Source organism: Microcaecilia unicolor, chromosome 6, assembly GCF_901765095.1.
Source record: "Microcaecilia unicolor chromosome 6, aMicUni1.1, whole genome shotgun sequence".
Taxonomy (NCBI): Eukaryota; Metazoa; Chordata; class Amphibia; order Gymnophiona; family Siphonopidae; genus Microcaecilia; species Microcaecilia unicolor.
Genome location: NC_044036.1, coordinates 180,998,504 through 181,012,514, shown reverse-complemented (window position 1 = coordinate 181,012,514; position 14,011 = coordinate 180,998,504). Strand labels below are relative to the sequence as shown.

The window sequence follows — 14,011 nt, the reverse complement described above, 5'->3', positions numbered from 1 at the left end:
TAGAAAGTTCAGTTCTCAATGAATCAATTTGCACTTCTTGGGTTTGAAAATTGTCCATGAGTTGATTTTGCTTCTGTTTTAATTTATCAATATCTTGAGAAAAATCACGAGTAACTTGAGAAAGCAGAGCATTCATTCCCTGGATAACATCCCATAGGGCGTCTAAAGTCACAACTTTTGGCTTTTTTATCTCCAATAATACCGGAGTAGCTCCCACCGGAGAAGGGGTAGAAGTAGCCAAACCCCTTTGCTGTTCCGCTCCAATTGGGGAAAGTCGAGTCCTTCTGAGGGCAGCGAGATATCGACCTCTTCGGGCGTCTCTTCCGCTCTCACTGATGAAGTCAGTATACTTCCTGGTTGAGGAGGATTGATGTTCCCAGGCGGGCTAAGCGAAACCGCCTCATCGCTGATCTCCAAGGTTGTTACAGCGGAGCACTCTGAAGTGGGTTGCCGCATGATCAGCGGCTGAACCCCAAATTGTTCCAGGACCGTTTGTCGCGAAGAGGGAACACTCCCAGGGGGTAGGGAGGCCAATGCCTTGGGTTTTCCTTTCCGTTTTCCCATGTCCTGCACAGAAAGACGTGGAACTCCTAACGAACAAAAGCCTGGTAAGTGAGGAGCTCAGTCACCTGCGTCTGCTCTGATCGGCCATCTTGTCCTTCATCCAAAGTTAATAGAATTTTAATAAAACAGTAGTAAAACAATGTAAAGTTGGGCTTAGTAGTGTATGATAAATTGAGCTAGATAATATATGACTAGGATAAAAGAGGGTAGACAGGATAGGATAGTGTAATTTGGGAGAAAGGGTAAGGAGGGATAAAATTAAGGAGAGATGGAAAGAGAAGGATGGGAGGTTGGTATTTAAGTCAGAACAGAATTGTGGGTGGAAGTTGGCGAGATTAGGTTGTGGCATTTGGGTAGGCTTGCTTAAAGAGATGAGCTTTCAGCATTTTTCTAAAGGGCAAGAAGTAAATCTGTAAGTGCTCCTTAGTAAAAGGACCTCTAAATTAGTATGTTTTTCTGTATTTCTATTTGTTGTAACCCGCTTTGAACTGGATGGTTAAGCGGGATATAAAGTTTGTTACACAGTGAGTTGACCATTGGAGTATTAGCACTTTATGTTACACAGTGAGCTGAGAGCTAAGAACATAAGAATAGACATACTGGGTCAGACCAATGGTAAATCTAGCCCAGTATCCTGCTTCCAACAGTGGCCAATTTAGGTCACAGGTACCTGGCAGAAACCCAAATAGTAACAACATTCCATGTTACCAATTCCAGGGCTGGCAGTGACTTCTCTCAGGTCTATCTCAATAGCAGACTATGGACATTTCCTCCAGGAACTAGTCCAAACCTTTTTTAAACCCAATTACATTAACTGCTCATAACATATCCTCCAGCAACAAGTTCCGGAGCTTAAGTATTCTATGAGTGAAAAAATATTTCCTCCTGTTTGTTTTAAAAGTATTTCCATGTAATTTCATTGAGTATCCGCTGGTCTTTGTATTTTTGAAAGAGTGAAAAATCTATTCACTTTTACCTGTTGTATACTACTCAGGATTTTGTAGACCTCAATCATATCCCCCCTCAGCCATCTCTTTTCCAAGCTGAAGAGCCCTAACCTCTTTAGCCTTTCCTCATATGAGAGGAGTTTCATCCCCTTTATCATTTTGGTCATTGGAGTATTAACGCTATATATAGTATGTTACACATTGAGCCAATGGCTTTGAAGTATCAGTGTTTTATATTACACAGTGAGCTCAGGGTTGGCCTAGTAACACCACATATATGGTATATTACATAGTGAGCCCATGGCTTTGGAGTATCAGTGTTTTATGTTACACACTGAACTCAGGACTTTAGTATTAACACTGTATATATGTAGTATGTTACACAGTGAGCCTAAGCCTGAAGTATCAGTATTTTATGTTACACTGTGAACTCAAGGTTGGTGTATTAGTGCATTACATTACACAGTGAGCTCAGAACATTAGGGTATGAGTGCATTAACATAGTAACATAGTAGATGACGGCAGAAAAAGACCTACACGGTCCATCCAGTCTGCCCAACAAGATAAACTCATATGTGCCACTTTTTGTGTATACCTTACCTTGAAACAGAGAGGATGAGAGTGTTATCCACAGAGATAGAGAATGAGGAAAGAGAAGAGGTGGGTTTAGGGGAAAAGATAAAAAGCTCGGTCTTGGTCATGTTTAGGTTCAGATGGCAGTGAGACATCGAGGCAGCAATGTCAGACAGGCAGGCTGACACTTTGTCCTGGATTTCTGCTGAAATTTCTGATGTGGAGATGTAGATCTAGGAGTCATCAGAATAAAAGTGATACTGAAAACCATGGGATGAGATCAGAGCACTAAGGGAAGAAGTATAGATGGAGAAAAGAAAAGGTCCCAAGACATAGCCCTGAGGTACACCAACTGATAGTGGGATAGAAGTGAAGGAGGATCCACCAGAGCATACGCTAAAAGTGCCAGAACTTGATTCCCTTATGAGGCTGTGAGGAGATGAACAGCTGGTCGCTCAGTCTCAAGATGCAGGCTAGGTTTAGTGATAATGTATAAATCAATAGGTTTGAGGTGATTCCGTATAAGATTTGAAAGTCCAAACAGGCTAATTTGAAGCTGATACAGTCTTTCACGGGGAGCCAGTGTAGTTCAACCAGGTATGTTGAGATACTGCTGTGTTTATTTATTTATTTTGGGTGAGCCTGGGCCCAAGATAGGTGAGCAGAAGAACTCCAGCCGTCCCTCAAGTGATTTGGTCTCTTTCTCTCTCGCCTGCATGCCGTATGGTCTCTCAAACATCTCCTCTTCCCTGTATACCTTTTAAATAGCAGATGTTCACAGGCAACGAACAGCAACTAATACACACTGCTCATGTTGGCCCCACAGCCTTCCCTCTAATGCGACTGCCTGTTTCCACATAGGTGGGAATACATCAGAGGGAAGGTTGTGGAGCTGGTGCGAACAGTATCAGTCGCTGCTCGCTGCAGGCGAAGATCTTCTATTTACAAGGTATGCAGGAAGGACAGTTGTTTGGAGTTTTCATCTGGTGGGACTTCGGGATCCCTGCCAGCCACATCATAGATATGCTGCTACTGGGTGGGCCTGAACTAAAAGTGGGTGGGCCTAGGCCCACCCTTGGCTACGCCACTGGGCGGTGCACCATTGAGCATCGATAAATTCCACGATGTCCAACGCGTGTAAAGAAGGAGGGTCTTGCTCTGATGATCGATAATTGAGTGCTCCCCATCTAGCAAGGCCAGAAGCTGCAGTGATGGTGAAGGACTGGGAACCGTCCCACTGAGAAGCGGTGGTTTCTGCAGTAGAAGAGCACTGGAGAGGTCGCTTGAGTAAATCCAGCGGCGTCCAACTCATCTTGACTTCCCTCAAATGCAGTTATTAAAGAAGAGGAGTGGCTCGCTAGTGGTAGGTCGGATGCTGGGCCTTCTTAGTTAGCGGCAGTCAATTCTTCCTTGGGGATACGCTGCACACTGCTTGTGCTGCACCGCTGTTCAGATCTCAGTTCCAAAGCCACTGCTGTGCCACTTTAAATTTCTTTGTTGCTTTGAATACCTGTGACCTGAGAGTTCCTTCTTTGATCGGCTCAATCAGATCTCCCCCAGCTTAACAGACCCCCCCATGCAATTGTACCCTCCCTCAACCTCAACCCTCTCAGGCAGTAGCCCTTCCACGAGGCTCCCCACCTCCCATATCTCCCCTCCCACCCCCAGGCATAAGCAATCCCAAGTCACTCCTGCCCTTGATGGTATCTTCTTCCATCATGGCACCAGTGATCCCTAGTGGTAGTCTCATGGTACCAGTAGCTAGGGGGGGGGGGGGGTCAGTTTTCCTTATATGCTATGTCTTGTGGAATTTCTTTACTTTACAAACTTAAAATTAAATTGATCTGAGATGCCTCCTTTGATATTTACATTATACATTTTCATAAATTAGAGGCTACAATGGATATAAATTCATGACATTTTTTTGGGCTGTGCAAACCCAAGATCTGGCCTGTTCTAAAAGAGCTTGGAAGAATGAGTTGACTGAGGGTTTGTAATGTGGATCAGGAAATGATGCGATTTAATTCTGAGACATTGTGGAAATTTGGAAGGGAGCCCTAAAGCCCACCAGCAGGCTGGATCTCCTTCAAGATCAGAGAGGCTTGGGGTCCCCATAGCATAAAGGCTCATGGCAAAGATCAGGTGGTTTTATCCAGTGTTTAATTCTTCTTGTCCCTGCAGCACGTCTTCAGCATGGATCCTTGGAATGTAGAGAATGGGCGGGGCAAGTGTCCGCATGATCCTAACAAACCGTTTGCCAGCACTTTCATTGGTGAGTGCTTTTCTTGTTCAGCAAATCTCAGGCATGTGCAAGATAAGACTAGAGTGAGTACCTGGCTAAGGAGCAGGTGAGCTATTTCTACATTGCCAGTTTGTATTGCAAAGGATAGTTGTGTAAACTGGAAGTGGAGGGAGAGTGTTGATATTCAAAAATCTCTGGGCCTGATATTCAAAAGGTCTAACTGATCAGGAGAGGCTCTGGACATTCCAGGAGCAGGACATAAAGTTATACAGATTACAGTGATATTCAGTTACTATCTGTATAACTTTATACATGTAAGTAGATCACACAGTAGCTTATCTGCATAGAGGTAGGACAGAATATTCATAGGACCAATTTATACTGTGGGCAACTGAATATATGTGTAAAATTGTATGGGGAGTTTTGTGCTGTAGTGGGAATTAAACCCGGCCCCCCCAGGTTCTCAGCCCACTGCACTAAACATTAGGTTATTTCTCCGCTCCTATAAAGGGACTGATGTATAGGCAAGCTGAAAACGCTGTTCTCTCAACGTGTAAACTGTACAGTGATCACCCTGATAGCCCTGGTTTCTACTTCATTGTTCCAAAATTGGATGATCTTGCTGCCTGAGCAGTGTTCATTGTCATCTTTAGCCATGCCCTTGTCAGACCACTTCATTTTGAAGCAACATGATCAAACCCTTAAAGGAACCGATCTGTAGATTATGAGCCCCTGCCAAAGGGCAGTTTGTGTCGGTCAAAGAGTGAAGGAGTGGCCTAATGGTTAGTGCAGTGGGCTAAGAACATGGGGAACTGGGCTAAATTCCCACTGCAGCTCCTCGTAAATCTAGGCAAGTCACTTAACCTTCCATTGCCCTAGGTACTTAGACTGTGAGATCACCAGGGACAGAGAAAAGTAATAAATGTAAACTGCTTTGGTTGTATTACAGAAAGGCAGTATATGATAACCATGACACATTGACACACTTCCTTATTGCCAATTTTGTTGCTCCAATGAGGTATCCATGATATGCAGCTATTTTTCTGGTTGGACTTGTGATTTTTTTCTGGCAATCCATATTTCTCTGGAGATTTCCCTCAATTCTGTCTCCCTCTCATATCCCTTATTATCTGGTTTTATTTGAGGAAAAGCGGCTATGATGTTTCTTCATTTTGTTTTCCTGTGATTTATATGTGAGCCTTACCTTTTGCATTCCCTTTTTTTCTAGTGATTTTCCTATGGAATAATTTTGAAACACCTTTAAACATAAAGTTTAGAAAAAGAAAAGTCATGGAAACAGCTGCTGAAGGAAAGGATAGTGAACTTTCTAGAAACAAATAGATTGCAAGCTCTGAGGCAACATGGTTTGCCAAAGGAAGGAATTGCTTGACGAGAGAGCTAGATCAAGGGCTTATGCTGGAGTGGTCTACTTTAGATTTTAGCAAAGCCTTGGAAACAGTTCCTCATATGAGGCTTATGAATAAACTGAACATATCTAAATCTGCACTACCCAAGCTGCAAAGGCCTCAAATGCAAATCAACGTACGCATCCAGCTTTTCCTACATAAGCACAGAACTCTGGAACGCATTACAAAAAGCCTTGAAAACGACGCATGACCACCTAAACATCCGGAAATCACTAAAAACTAACCTTTTCAAAAAGGCATACCCTGCAGATCCAACCTAAATGCCTGATCTCTGCGACACAACAAAATTAAAATAATGGACATAACTCAATTCCTCCACTGCACGCTTCCCTAAATGTGACTTTGCCACATGAACTCTATCCTCCCACAATATCACTCTGTATTTGTTCTCACCGGAGCCGTCAAATGCCTTCCGGTACTACGTATGCCACATTGAGCCTACAAATATGCGGGAAAATGTGGGATACCCAATTTTCTATGACCCCTTTTTCTCCATGTACCCAGCCTCATTTCTACCCTTTCTCACTCCCTTCAGAGATCCATCTTTCACACCTCTCACCTTGTCTCTAGGTCATTCAACCTCTCCCCCCAGAGCAGGCTTTTTTCCCTATTCTCTCACCCCGACCCCACACCCTCGCTCATATCTATCAATTACTAGATATTGTTCCCTCCAAATTCCTGCTTTTGCCTCACTTTTACGTGACATTCATACTGCCTTCAACTATGGTGATGCAGTTTAGCCATCTCCTTAGTCCTAAGTTGGTCTTCGACCCAGTGATCCTTTGACCCAGTACTCCTGTCCAAGCTTCTATCCATGGAAGTCACCAGAACAGTTCTTAACGGGTTCACCTTCTTTCTGAAACATCCATATCACCCCCACTTACCTGTGGTGTTCCCCAGGAATCAGTTTTAGCCCCTCTACTCATCAATATTTACTTAAGTCCCCTTCCTCATTCAATCTCATAGAATCAGCACACATTATTATGCTGATGACATTCTCCTACTTGATTTTGCTGGTCGCTCCAATATTGACCTCACCAAAATTCAGCACTGTCTTATCAGTATTACTTGCTGGATCATTGAAAACTGCCTACTTTTAAATCCAACTAAATCAGTTGCTTCCTGGCTCTCAGACCAATTTTCCCTTCTGCTGCTCCATCTTTTGGTAAACACCAAACCAAAATCCTTCAGTCACTGGTCTATCATATATATATATTTGTCATTAAAACCAGGATCACTGCTACCATAAATATTTTTTATTTTTCATGAATAAACAAATACCAAGCTGTACCGATTACTTTCTTTAATTTAAAAAAAAAAATAAAAAAAATAAAAAAAAAATATATATATATATATATATATATATATATATATGAGTACCCTCAGAATTTCCCATACACTTTGGCATTCAGATTACGGTGGTATAGCACTTTGTTCATCGGGTTACTCTGTTTTTTTGTATATACCACCATAACATGCTATTAATATCTCTTAGTGATGATATCTACACTATACCAGCTCCTACTAAAATGTTCCCCAACTCTTGACATAACTTCAGTCCTTGAAATCATATGATTATTCATGAAAACTTCACATCTTAATATCCACATTCATGCTGTCTTGTGCAAGAGTTGGGGAACATTTTAGTAGGAGCTGGTATAGTGTAGATATCATCACTAAGAGATATTAATAGCACATTATGGTGATATACACAAAAAACAGAGTAACCCGATGAACGAAGTGCTGTACCACCGGGCAACAGTTAATCTGAGTGCCAAAGTATTCTGAGGGTACTTATATATATATATAGATATAGATAGATAGATATAGATATCTTTAAATTAAAGAAAGTAATCAGTACAGCTTGGTATTTGTTTATTCATGAAAAACAAAAAATATTTATGGTAGCAGTGATCCTGGTTTTAATGACGAATAGCTCCATCTTTTGGTAACATTCCCATCACTTTTGTTAGTCAATTTAAGTACGTGGGAGTCATTCTTAACTGATCCTTGTCCTTCAACTCTCAAATTTTTGCCATGATAAAAATGTGTTTCTGGGCCCTTAGACAATTTCATTCAGTATAACCATTCCTGGATAAACTGTCTCAGAAAATTGTACTGTAAGCACTAATCGCATCACATCTGGATTACCGTAATATCATCTATTCTGGTTTTCCGTATTACAGAACACAGTTATGAGACTCCACTCCCACACCAATTGTTATGATTGTAATACCCCTCTACTGATACAACATCATTGGTTAACCATTTCTTATTGTATCCAGCTTAAGTTTCTTGTAATGACACACATTCGATTATCACACTGCACACACCACCGAGGATCCTTTGAGCCTTACATGACGGTTGTCTTTTATACCCACTATGCAGACTGCTCACTTTGATTCTAATCGACATCATGCCTTCTTATGTGCTGCCCCCCCCCCCCCCCCTTTATGGAATACTCTACTGCTGACTCTCCCAACAGAATCCTCTCCTACTAAGTTCAAAGTAGTTCTGTAGACCTAACTTTTTCAGTAGGCTTTCGATATCTGTCGATGACAGAAGTAATTTGCACTGGGAATTGCATGCCTACCTACTCCCCCCCCCCCCCTCTTTTTTATTTTTCTTTTCTGTCTGAATATAGTTCTCCTTTTCCTAATATTATGTAGTTTCCTTCTATATCTCTTGTATTTTAGTTTGTAAACCACTTTGGTGTACATGTACAAGGGCAATAATATTAAGTCAAATAAATCATAAACCATGCTCACTCTTGAGGCCTTATCGTCTCCCATCCCCAGTTCCTTGCTCTGTCCCATACCCTATCCACATTCCCACTCTTGTACTCAGTCTGAGGGTATGCTTTCTTCTTCACTCATCAAGTTCTTTCCTTGCTTCCCCCTCCTCCCTCCCCAAGTCCCTGAATCTTCATTTTTCTCTTACTTCCCCCTACATTCCTTACTCCCTAGACCTTGCAATGCTGTTTCTCAAGGTCCCATCCTTTCTCTGCTCTCACCCAGGCCTCCTCCTACCCCAACCCCTAGTCCCTGCTTTCATTTAATCTCATATCTCTAACATTTTCTCCCTCTGCCCCATGACCCTCCCTGATGATCCAAGCCCAGCACCTGTTTTCAACCTTGATTGGCCCAATTCTTCCTCATTCCTGCAGCACTGCACTAGCAGTTGACTCTGTCACTATATCATACTATAACAACAGTAAGTTCTGAGACTCAAAAAGCAAGAACCCATATCTTTGACAAGTCAGCATTGCAGATATTACCCTAGAACATCAATACATATAACCTATTGGAGGTGCAGATTGGTAAATAGAACAAGTCAGGCTGCTATAGATCTCTGCATTGAATCTACACATTAGCAGAATACTTCACTTTGGTCACACAAACAGAACACAGATAGCCCTTCACCAACTACAGAATAAAGGACCACACATTAGAAATAGCCTATGTAAACGAAATAGAAATCTCAGTACAACATTGGAGTGGAGACGTAGCCTGGAGTGGAGGAGTTGCCTAGTGGTTTGAGCACTGATCTTGACATCCAGAGGTGGCCAATTCAAATCCCACTGCTGCTCCTTGTGATCTTGGGCAAGCCACTTAACCCTCTATTGTCTCAGGTACAAACGTAGATTGTGAGACCTCCAGGGGCAGAGAAATACCCAGTGTACATGAATTTAACTCACCTTGAGCTACTACTGAAAAGTTGTGAGCAAAATAAATAAATAAAAACTGGAGATAAATAGAAATGCATTTCCTCATATACTACATGAAATATAAATACAAAAATAAAAGGTATTGAGCAAACAAAAATATATACCATCCTCAGGAAACAGGAAAGTAGCAACAAAATACGTTGTATCCTACACTCACGTAAGAGACATAATCTAGCTAGAGACAATAGTGAACATCACCTGAATCTTGGAATTATTTTTAATATTTATTTAATCTTTTATGTCTTTCTATATCTTGTGCTGTTAATAAATAAAACAAAAACTGAAAAATAGTTTACCTTCATTACTGGACTAGATGAATTCATTTTTTGAGTAGCTTTTGCAAGTCAGACCCTTCTTCCTCAGGTCAGAAAAGTATAGAGAAACTAAGACAATATTAGAATATGTAAGTGTGACATAAAAGTATTCCAATGTCAGTCTCAAGGAGAAAGGTAGGGTTGGGAGGTGAGGATGAGGTGAGAAACATAGCGAGATGGATGGATGAATAGAAGGTTTCAAAGCACTAGAATTGTATGGTTTATAATGTGATAAGTAAGAGAAACTGAACAAAATCTCTATAAACCCAGAGGATGTAATGGTGCAATATGACAAATTAAAGAATAGTAAATCACCTGGACCAGATGGTATTCATCCCACAGTACTGATAGAATTGAAAAATGAACTTGCAGAACTATTGTTAGTAATATGTAATTTATCTTTAAAATCAAGCATGGTACCAGAAGATTGGAGGGTGGCTAATGTAACGCCGATTTATAAAAAAAGGTTCCAGAGATGATCTGGGAAATTATAGACCCGTGTTAGGTATTATTAGCAAAGGAATGGAAAACAAAAATGTTGAGATAAATGGTGCATTTTGAAATGGTTCAGCAAAACAGGAGAAACAGTCTTCACAAACACCACAGGCAGCAAACAAACACAGTGAAGATTACAATGAAAAAAACAAACTCAGTAATGGTGCTGTTAGAATCTTTAATCAAAACAAGGCACGATCGATACGGGTCTGTGTTTCGGCCACCTGACCTACATCAGGAGTATATAAACATAAAATACATAGATACATGTATTGATAATTGAGACAAAAAATAAAAGTTTTTTAAAAGATGGATAACGTGACTAGTGGAGTATACATACTGTGAAAAAACTCTGTTCGCTGATCATTGAATACTTATTTTTGAGATCAGATTATAAACAGTGTTACATAAACATAGGTAAAATGTGTCATAAAAACAAATTACAATCATATCTATATATAATAATTGGTCAATCTGCCTCCCTGGATGGCTGGCTGGGTTCGTAACAGCCTCCAGTGTTCCCTTCCCTCTGAGAGTCCCACCCTTGCGGAAAGATAAAATGATGTCAGAGGAGGGAGGGACACTGAGAAGGAAGGAAAGGAAAGGCTGGAGGTGACATGAGCCAAGCCTGCTGCTTTCACTGCCGCCGCTGCGACCTGAGGTAAAATGAAAGGTTTAAAGGCAGGGCGGCAGGAAGGACAAGAGGGCTGTTGTGGGAGACGACGGCAGGCAAGTGAGGGCTGGGGTTCAACTTGACCTTGGGTGCTTAAAAGGGAAGTAGGTGGGGGCTGGGGCGACTCACTGGACAGGGAGGGGAGGGGAATTGCTGGACATCGATAGGATGGGATGGAAGGGGAGAATCATTCGACATGGAGAGGAAGGCAGGGGAGAGAGGAGAAATCGCTTAGACGAGAGTCACTGACCATGGTTGGGAGGGGAGAGCAGAGGAGAATCGCTGGACATGGATGGGAGGGGAGAGGAGAATCGCTGGACATGGATGGGATGGAAGGGGAGAATTGCTCGACATGGAGAGGAGGGCAGGGGAGAGAGGAGAAATCACTAGCCATGGAGGGGAGGACAGAGGAGAATCGCTGGCCATGGATAGGATGGGAGGAGAGGGGAGGGGAGAGGAGAATCACTGGGCATGGATGGGATGGGAGGAGAGAATCGCTGGACATGGAGGGGAGGGCAGGGGAGAGAGGAGAAATCGCTTAGACAATAGCCTTCCTAGGGCCCGTTTCATTTGTAGCAAAATGGGCTTTTTTGCTTCTGTTCATAAAAGGTTTTAAGAGCGCCATTACTGGCTTTGTGTTTTTCATTGTCATCTTCGCCGTGTTTGTTGTTTGTGTGCCACATTTGAAGTGGTCCAATTCATATTTAGGGCCCTGTTTACTAAGGTGCACTAGTGTTTTTAGTGCACGCTAAACACTAGAGACACCTATATATTCCTATGGACATCTCTAGCATTAGCACACGCTAAAATGCTGGCGTGCCTATAGTGCAGCTTAGAAAACAGGGCCCTTAGAGAAAACATGTGTTATTCAAGGAACTGATATTTCAGTTTGTAAAACTGTGATTACTAGTGTTCCTCAAGGATCCTGCTTCTCAGCTGTCCTTTTTAACATTTTTCTTTTACCATTCTGTAGATTGTTAAACTTGTTTTCAGTACATAATTCAGACTATATGCAGACTATATATAATTTTTAGTGTCTTTTGTGAATGGTGTTCATGCAACTTTTGATAAATTTAGATTGATTATGAGATCAATTATTTATTGGATGTCTGCAAAGTCTGAAATTAAATGTTAATAAAACTCAGATTTTATTGTTGTCGACTTATGAATCCCCTGATATTTCTACTGTTTTTCAATTGGATACTGAAACAGTTTTGATAGAAAAACAACTTAGAGATTTGGGTATTATTCTGGATAAAAGTTTGACGATGGAAAAACGTGCAAAAAAATCACTAAGGATGTATATTATAGATTGAGGCTTGTTAGATATCTTAAAACTTTATTGAAGAGAGAGAATTTTAGGACAGTAGTCCAAAGTCTAATAACTCCTTGCTTTGATTATGGGAAATCACTTTTTTGGGGTATGCAGAAAGTTCAAATTAAAGCTCTTCAAATGGCACAAAACTCTGTAGCCAGGATTTTGATAGTTATTAGTTGATATGAACATATTACTTCTGTCTTGAAAAGTTTACACTGGCTGCCTATAGAGTACTGGATACAATTTAAGATACTCTGATTCTTAAGATTTTAATACAATAAGTCTGTAAGGTTTTGGCAGCCAAATTACTTATTTATCAGCCTATCCGCGCATTATGATCTGGAAGTCAATTATTGATGCTTCATTATATCATGTTTTGCGCACAGAGGAATTTAGGAATAAAATCTTTTATATTGCTGGACCTATATATTGGAATCAACTTCCACTGAAATTGAGAAAGTTAAAAGGTTTCAGATAATTTAACCCCTGCGAGAAAAGTTACACTGGCTCCCACTCAAAGAACGCATCATGTTCAAAATATGCACCCTAGTTCACAAAATCATTCACGGAGACGCCCCAGCCTACATGTCAGACCTGATAGACTTACCACCCAGGAATTCTAAAAAATCATCCCGCACATTCCTTAATCTTCATTTCCCCAACTGTAAAGGTCTAAAATACAAACTAACGCATGCGTCAACCTTTTCCTACCTGAGCACACAATTCTGGAATGCGCTGTCGCGCAACTTAAAAACGATCTATGAACTAACTTCCGCAAGCTACTGAAGACCCATCTCTTTAACAAGGCATACAACAAAGATCAACAAATATGAACTCCTATACATATATCCAGAACTGCCTTACAATATTTGCTTGTTAGCATACTATCATGTTTTATCATTATCATGTTACCCAAGATCCTTCTGTTATACTAAATGTATATTTTCTTATATATTTCCACTATTCATGATGAATTGTAAGCCACATTGACCCTGCAAAGAAGTGGGAAAATGTGGGATACAAATTCAATAAATAAATAAATGAGAGCTTAAAACTCTGCTCTTTATGCAAGCCTTTAGCTGGGGTGATGACTTAGGGCCTTGTTTACTAAGGTGCGCGTGCTAAAAATTAACATGCGCTAACCATGTAGATGTCCATTGGAATAATGCTTAGCGTGCACTAAAAACAATAACGCGCCTCTAGCATGGTTTAGTAAACAGGGCCCTAATTGTTTTCCTGGCAGGTGAGCTTCTGCTTGGGGTAATGAGTAATATTCCAGTTTGTGTTCAAGAATTATTGTTCTGTATGTTTGGCTGAAAGTTTTGTTCTCTGTATGTATTATGTTTTTGTAATTAACTGCTTTAATTAGAATACACTAAGAACTTTGAATTAAGCAGACTACACGTTGTTATTTTTTTTTTTTTTAATAATAATAAATAAATAATAATAAACTAGTCTTCGTCATTGTGTTGTAACCATCAAAGGACAGAATGCTGACCACTGAGCTATTGGTTTTTTGCAGGTGGAGAGCTGTACACAGGTCTGACTGCAGACTTCCTGGGCCGCGACCCTGTGATATTCCGCAGCTTTGGTTCCCGTTCTTCTCTGAAAACAGAGACTGACCAGCGCCTCCTCAATGGTACCAACTTTTGTTTTATCTAGAACGAATGATCTTCAGTAGGGTCAGAGGTCCATATCGCTGCTGCATATTGTTCATGACTTCTCACCATA

The 14,011-nt window shown here is 41.0% G+C and overlaps 1 protein-coding gene across 1 annotated transcript in view; it reads left to right on the top strand.

Annotated features, from left to right (window-relative positions):
* Positions 1-14,011, top strand: part of SEMA3G (semaphorin 3G) — a 260,655-nt gene that overhangs the window by 199,288 nt on the left and 47,356 nt on the right. The window contains exons 5-6 of the mRNA XM_030205931.1: positions 4,266-4,356; positions 13,803-13,919. Coding sequence (XP_030061791.1) covers positions 4,266-4,356; positions 13,803-13,919 — 208 coding nt within the window. The remainder of the gene's footprint in view (positions 1-4,265; positions 4,357-13,802; positions 13,920-14,011) is intronic.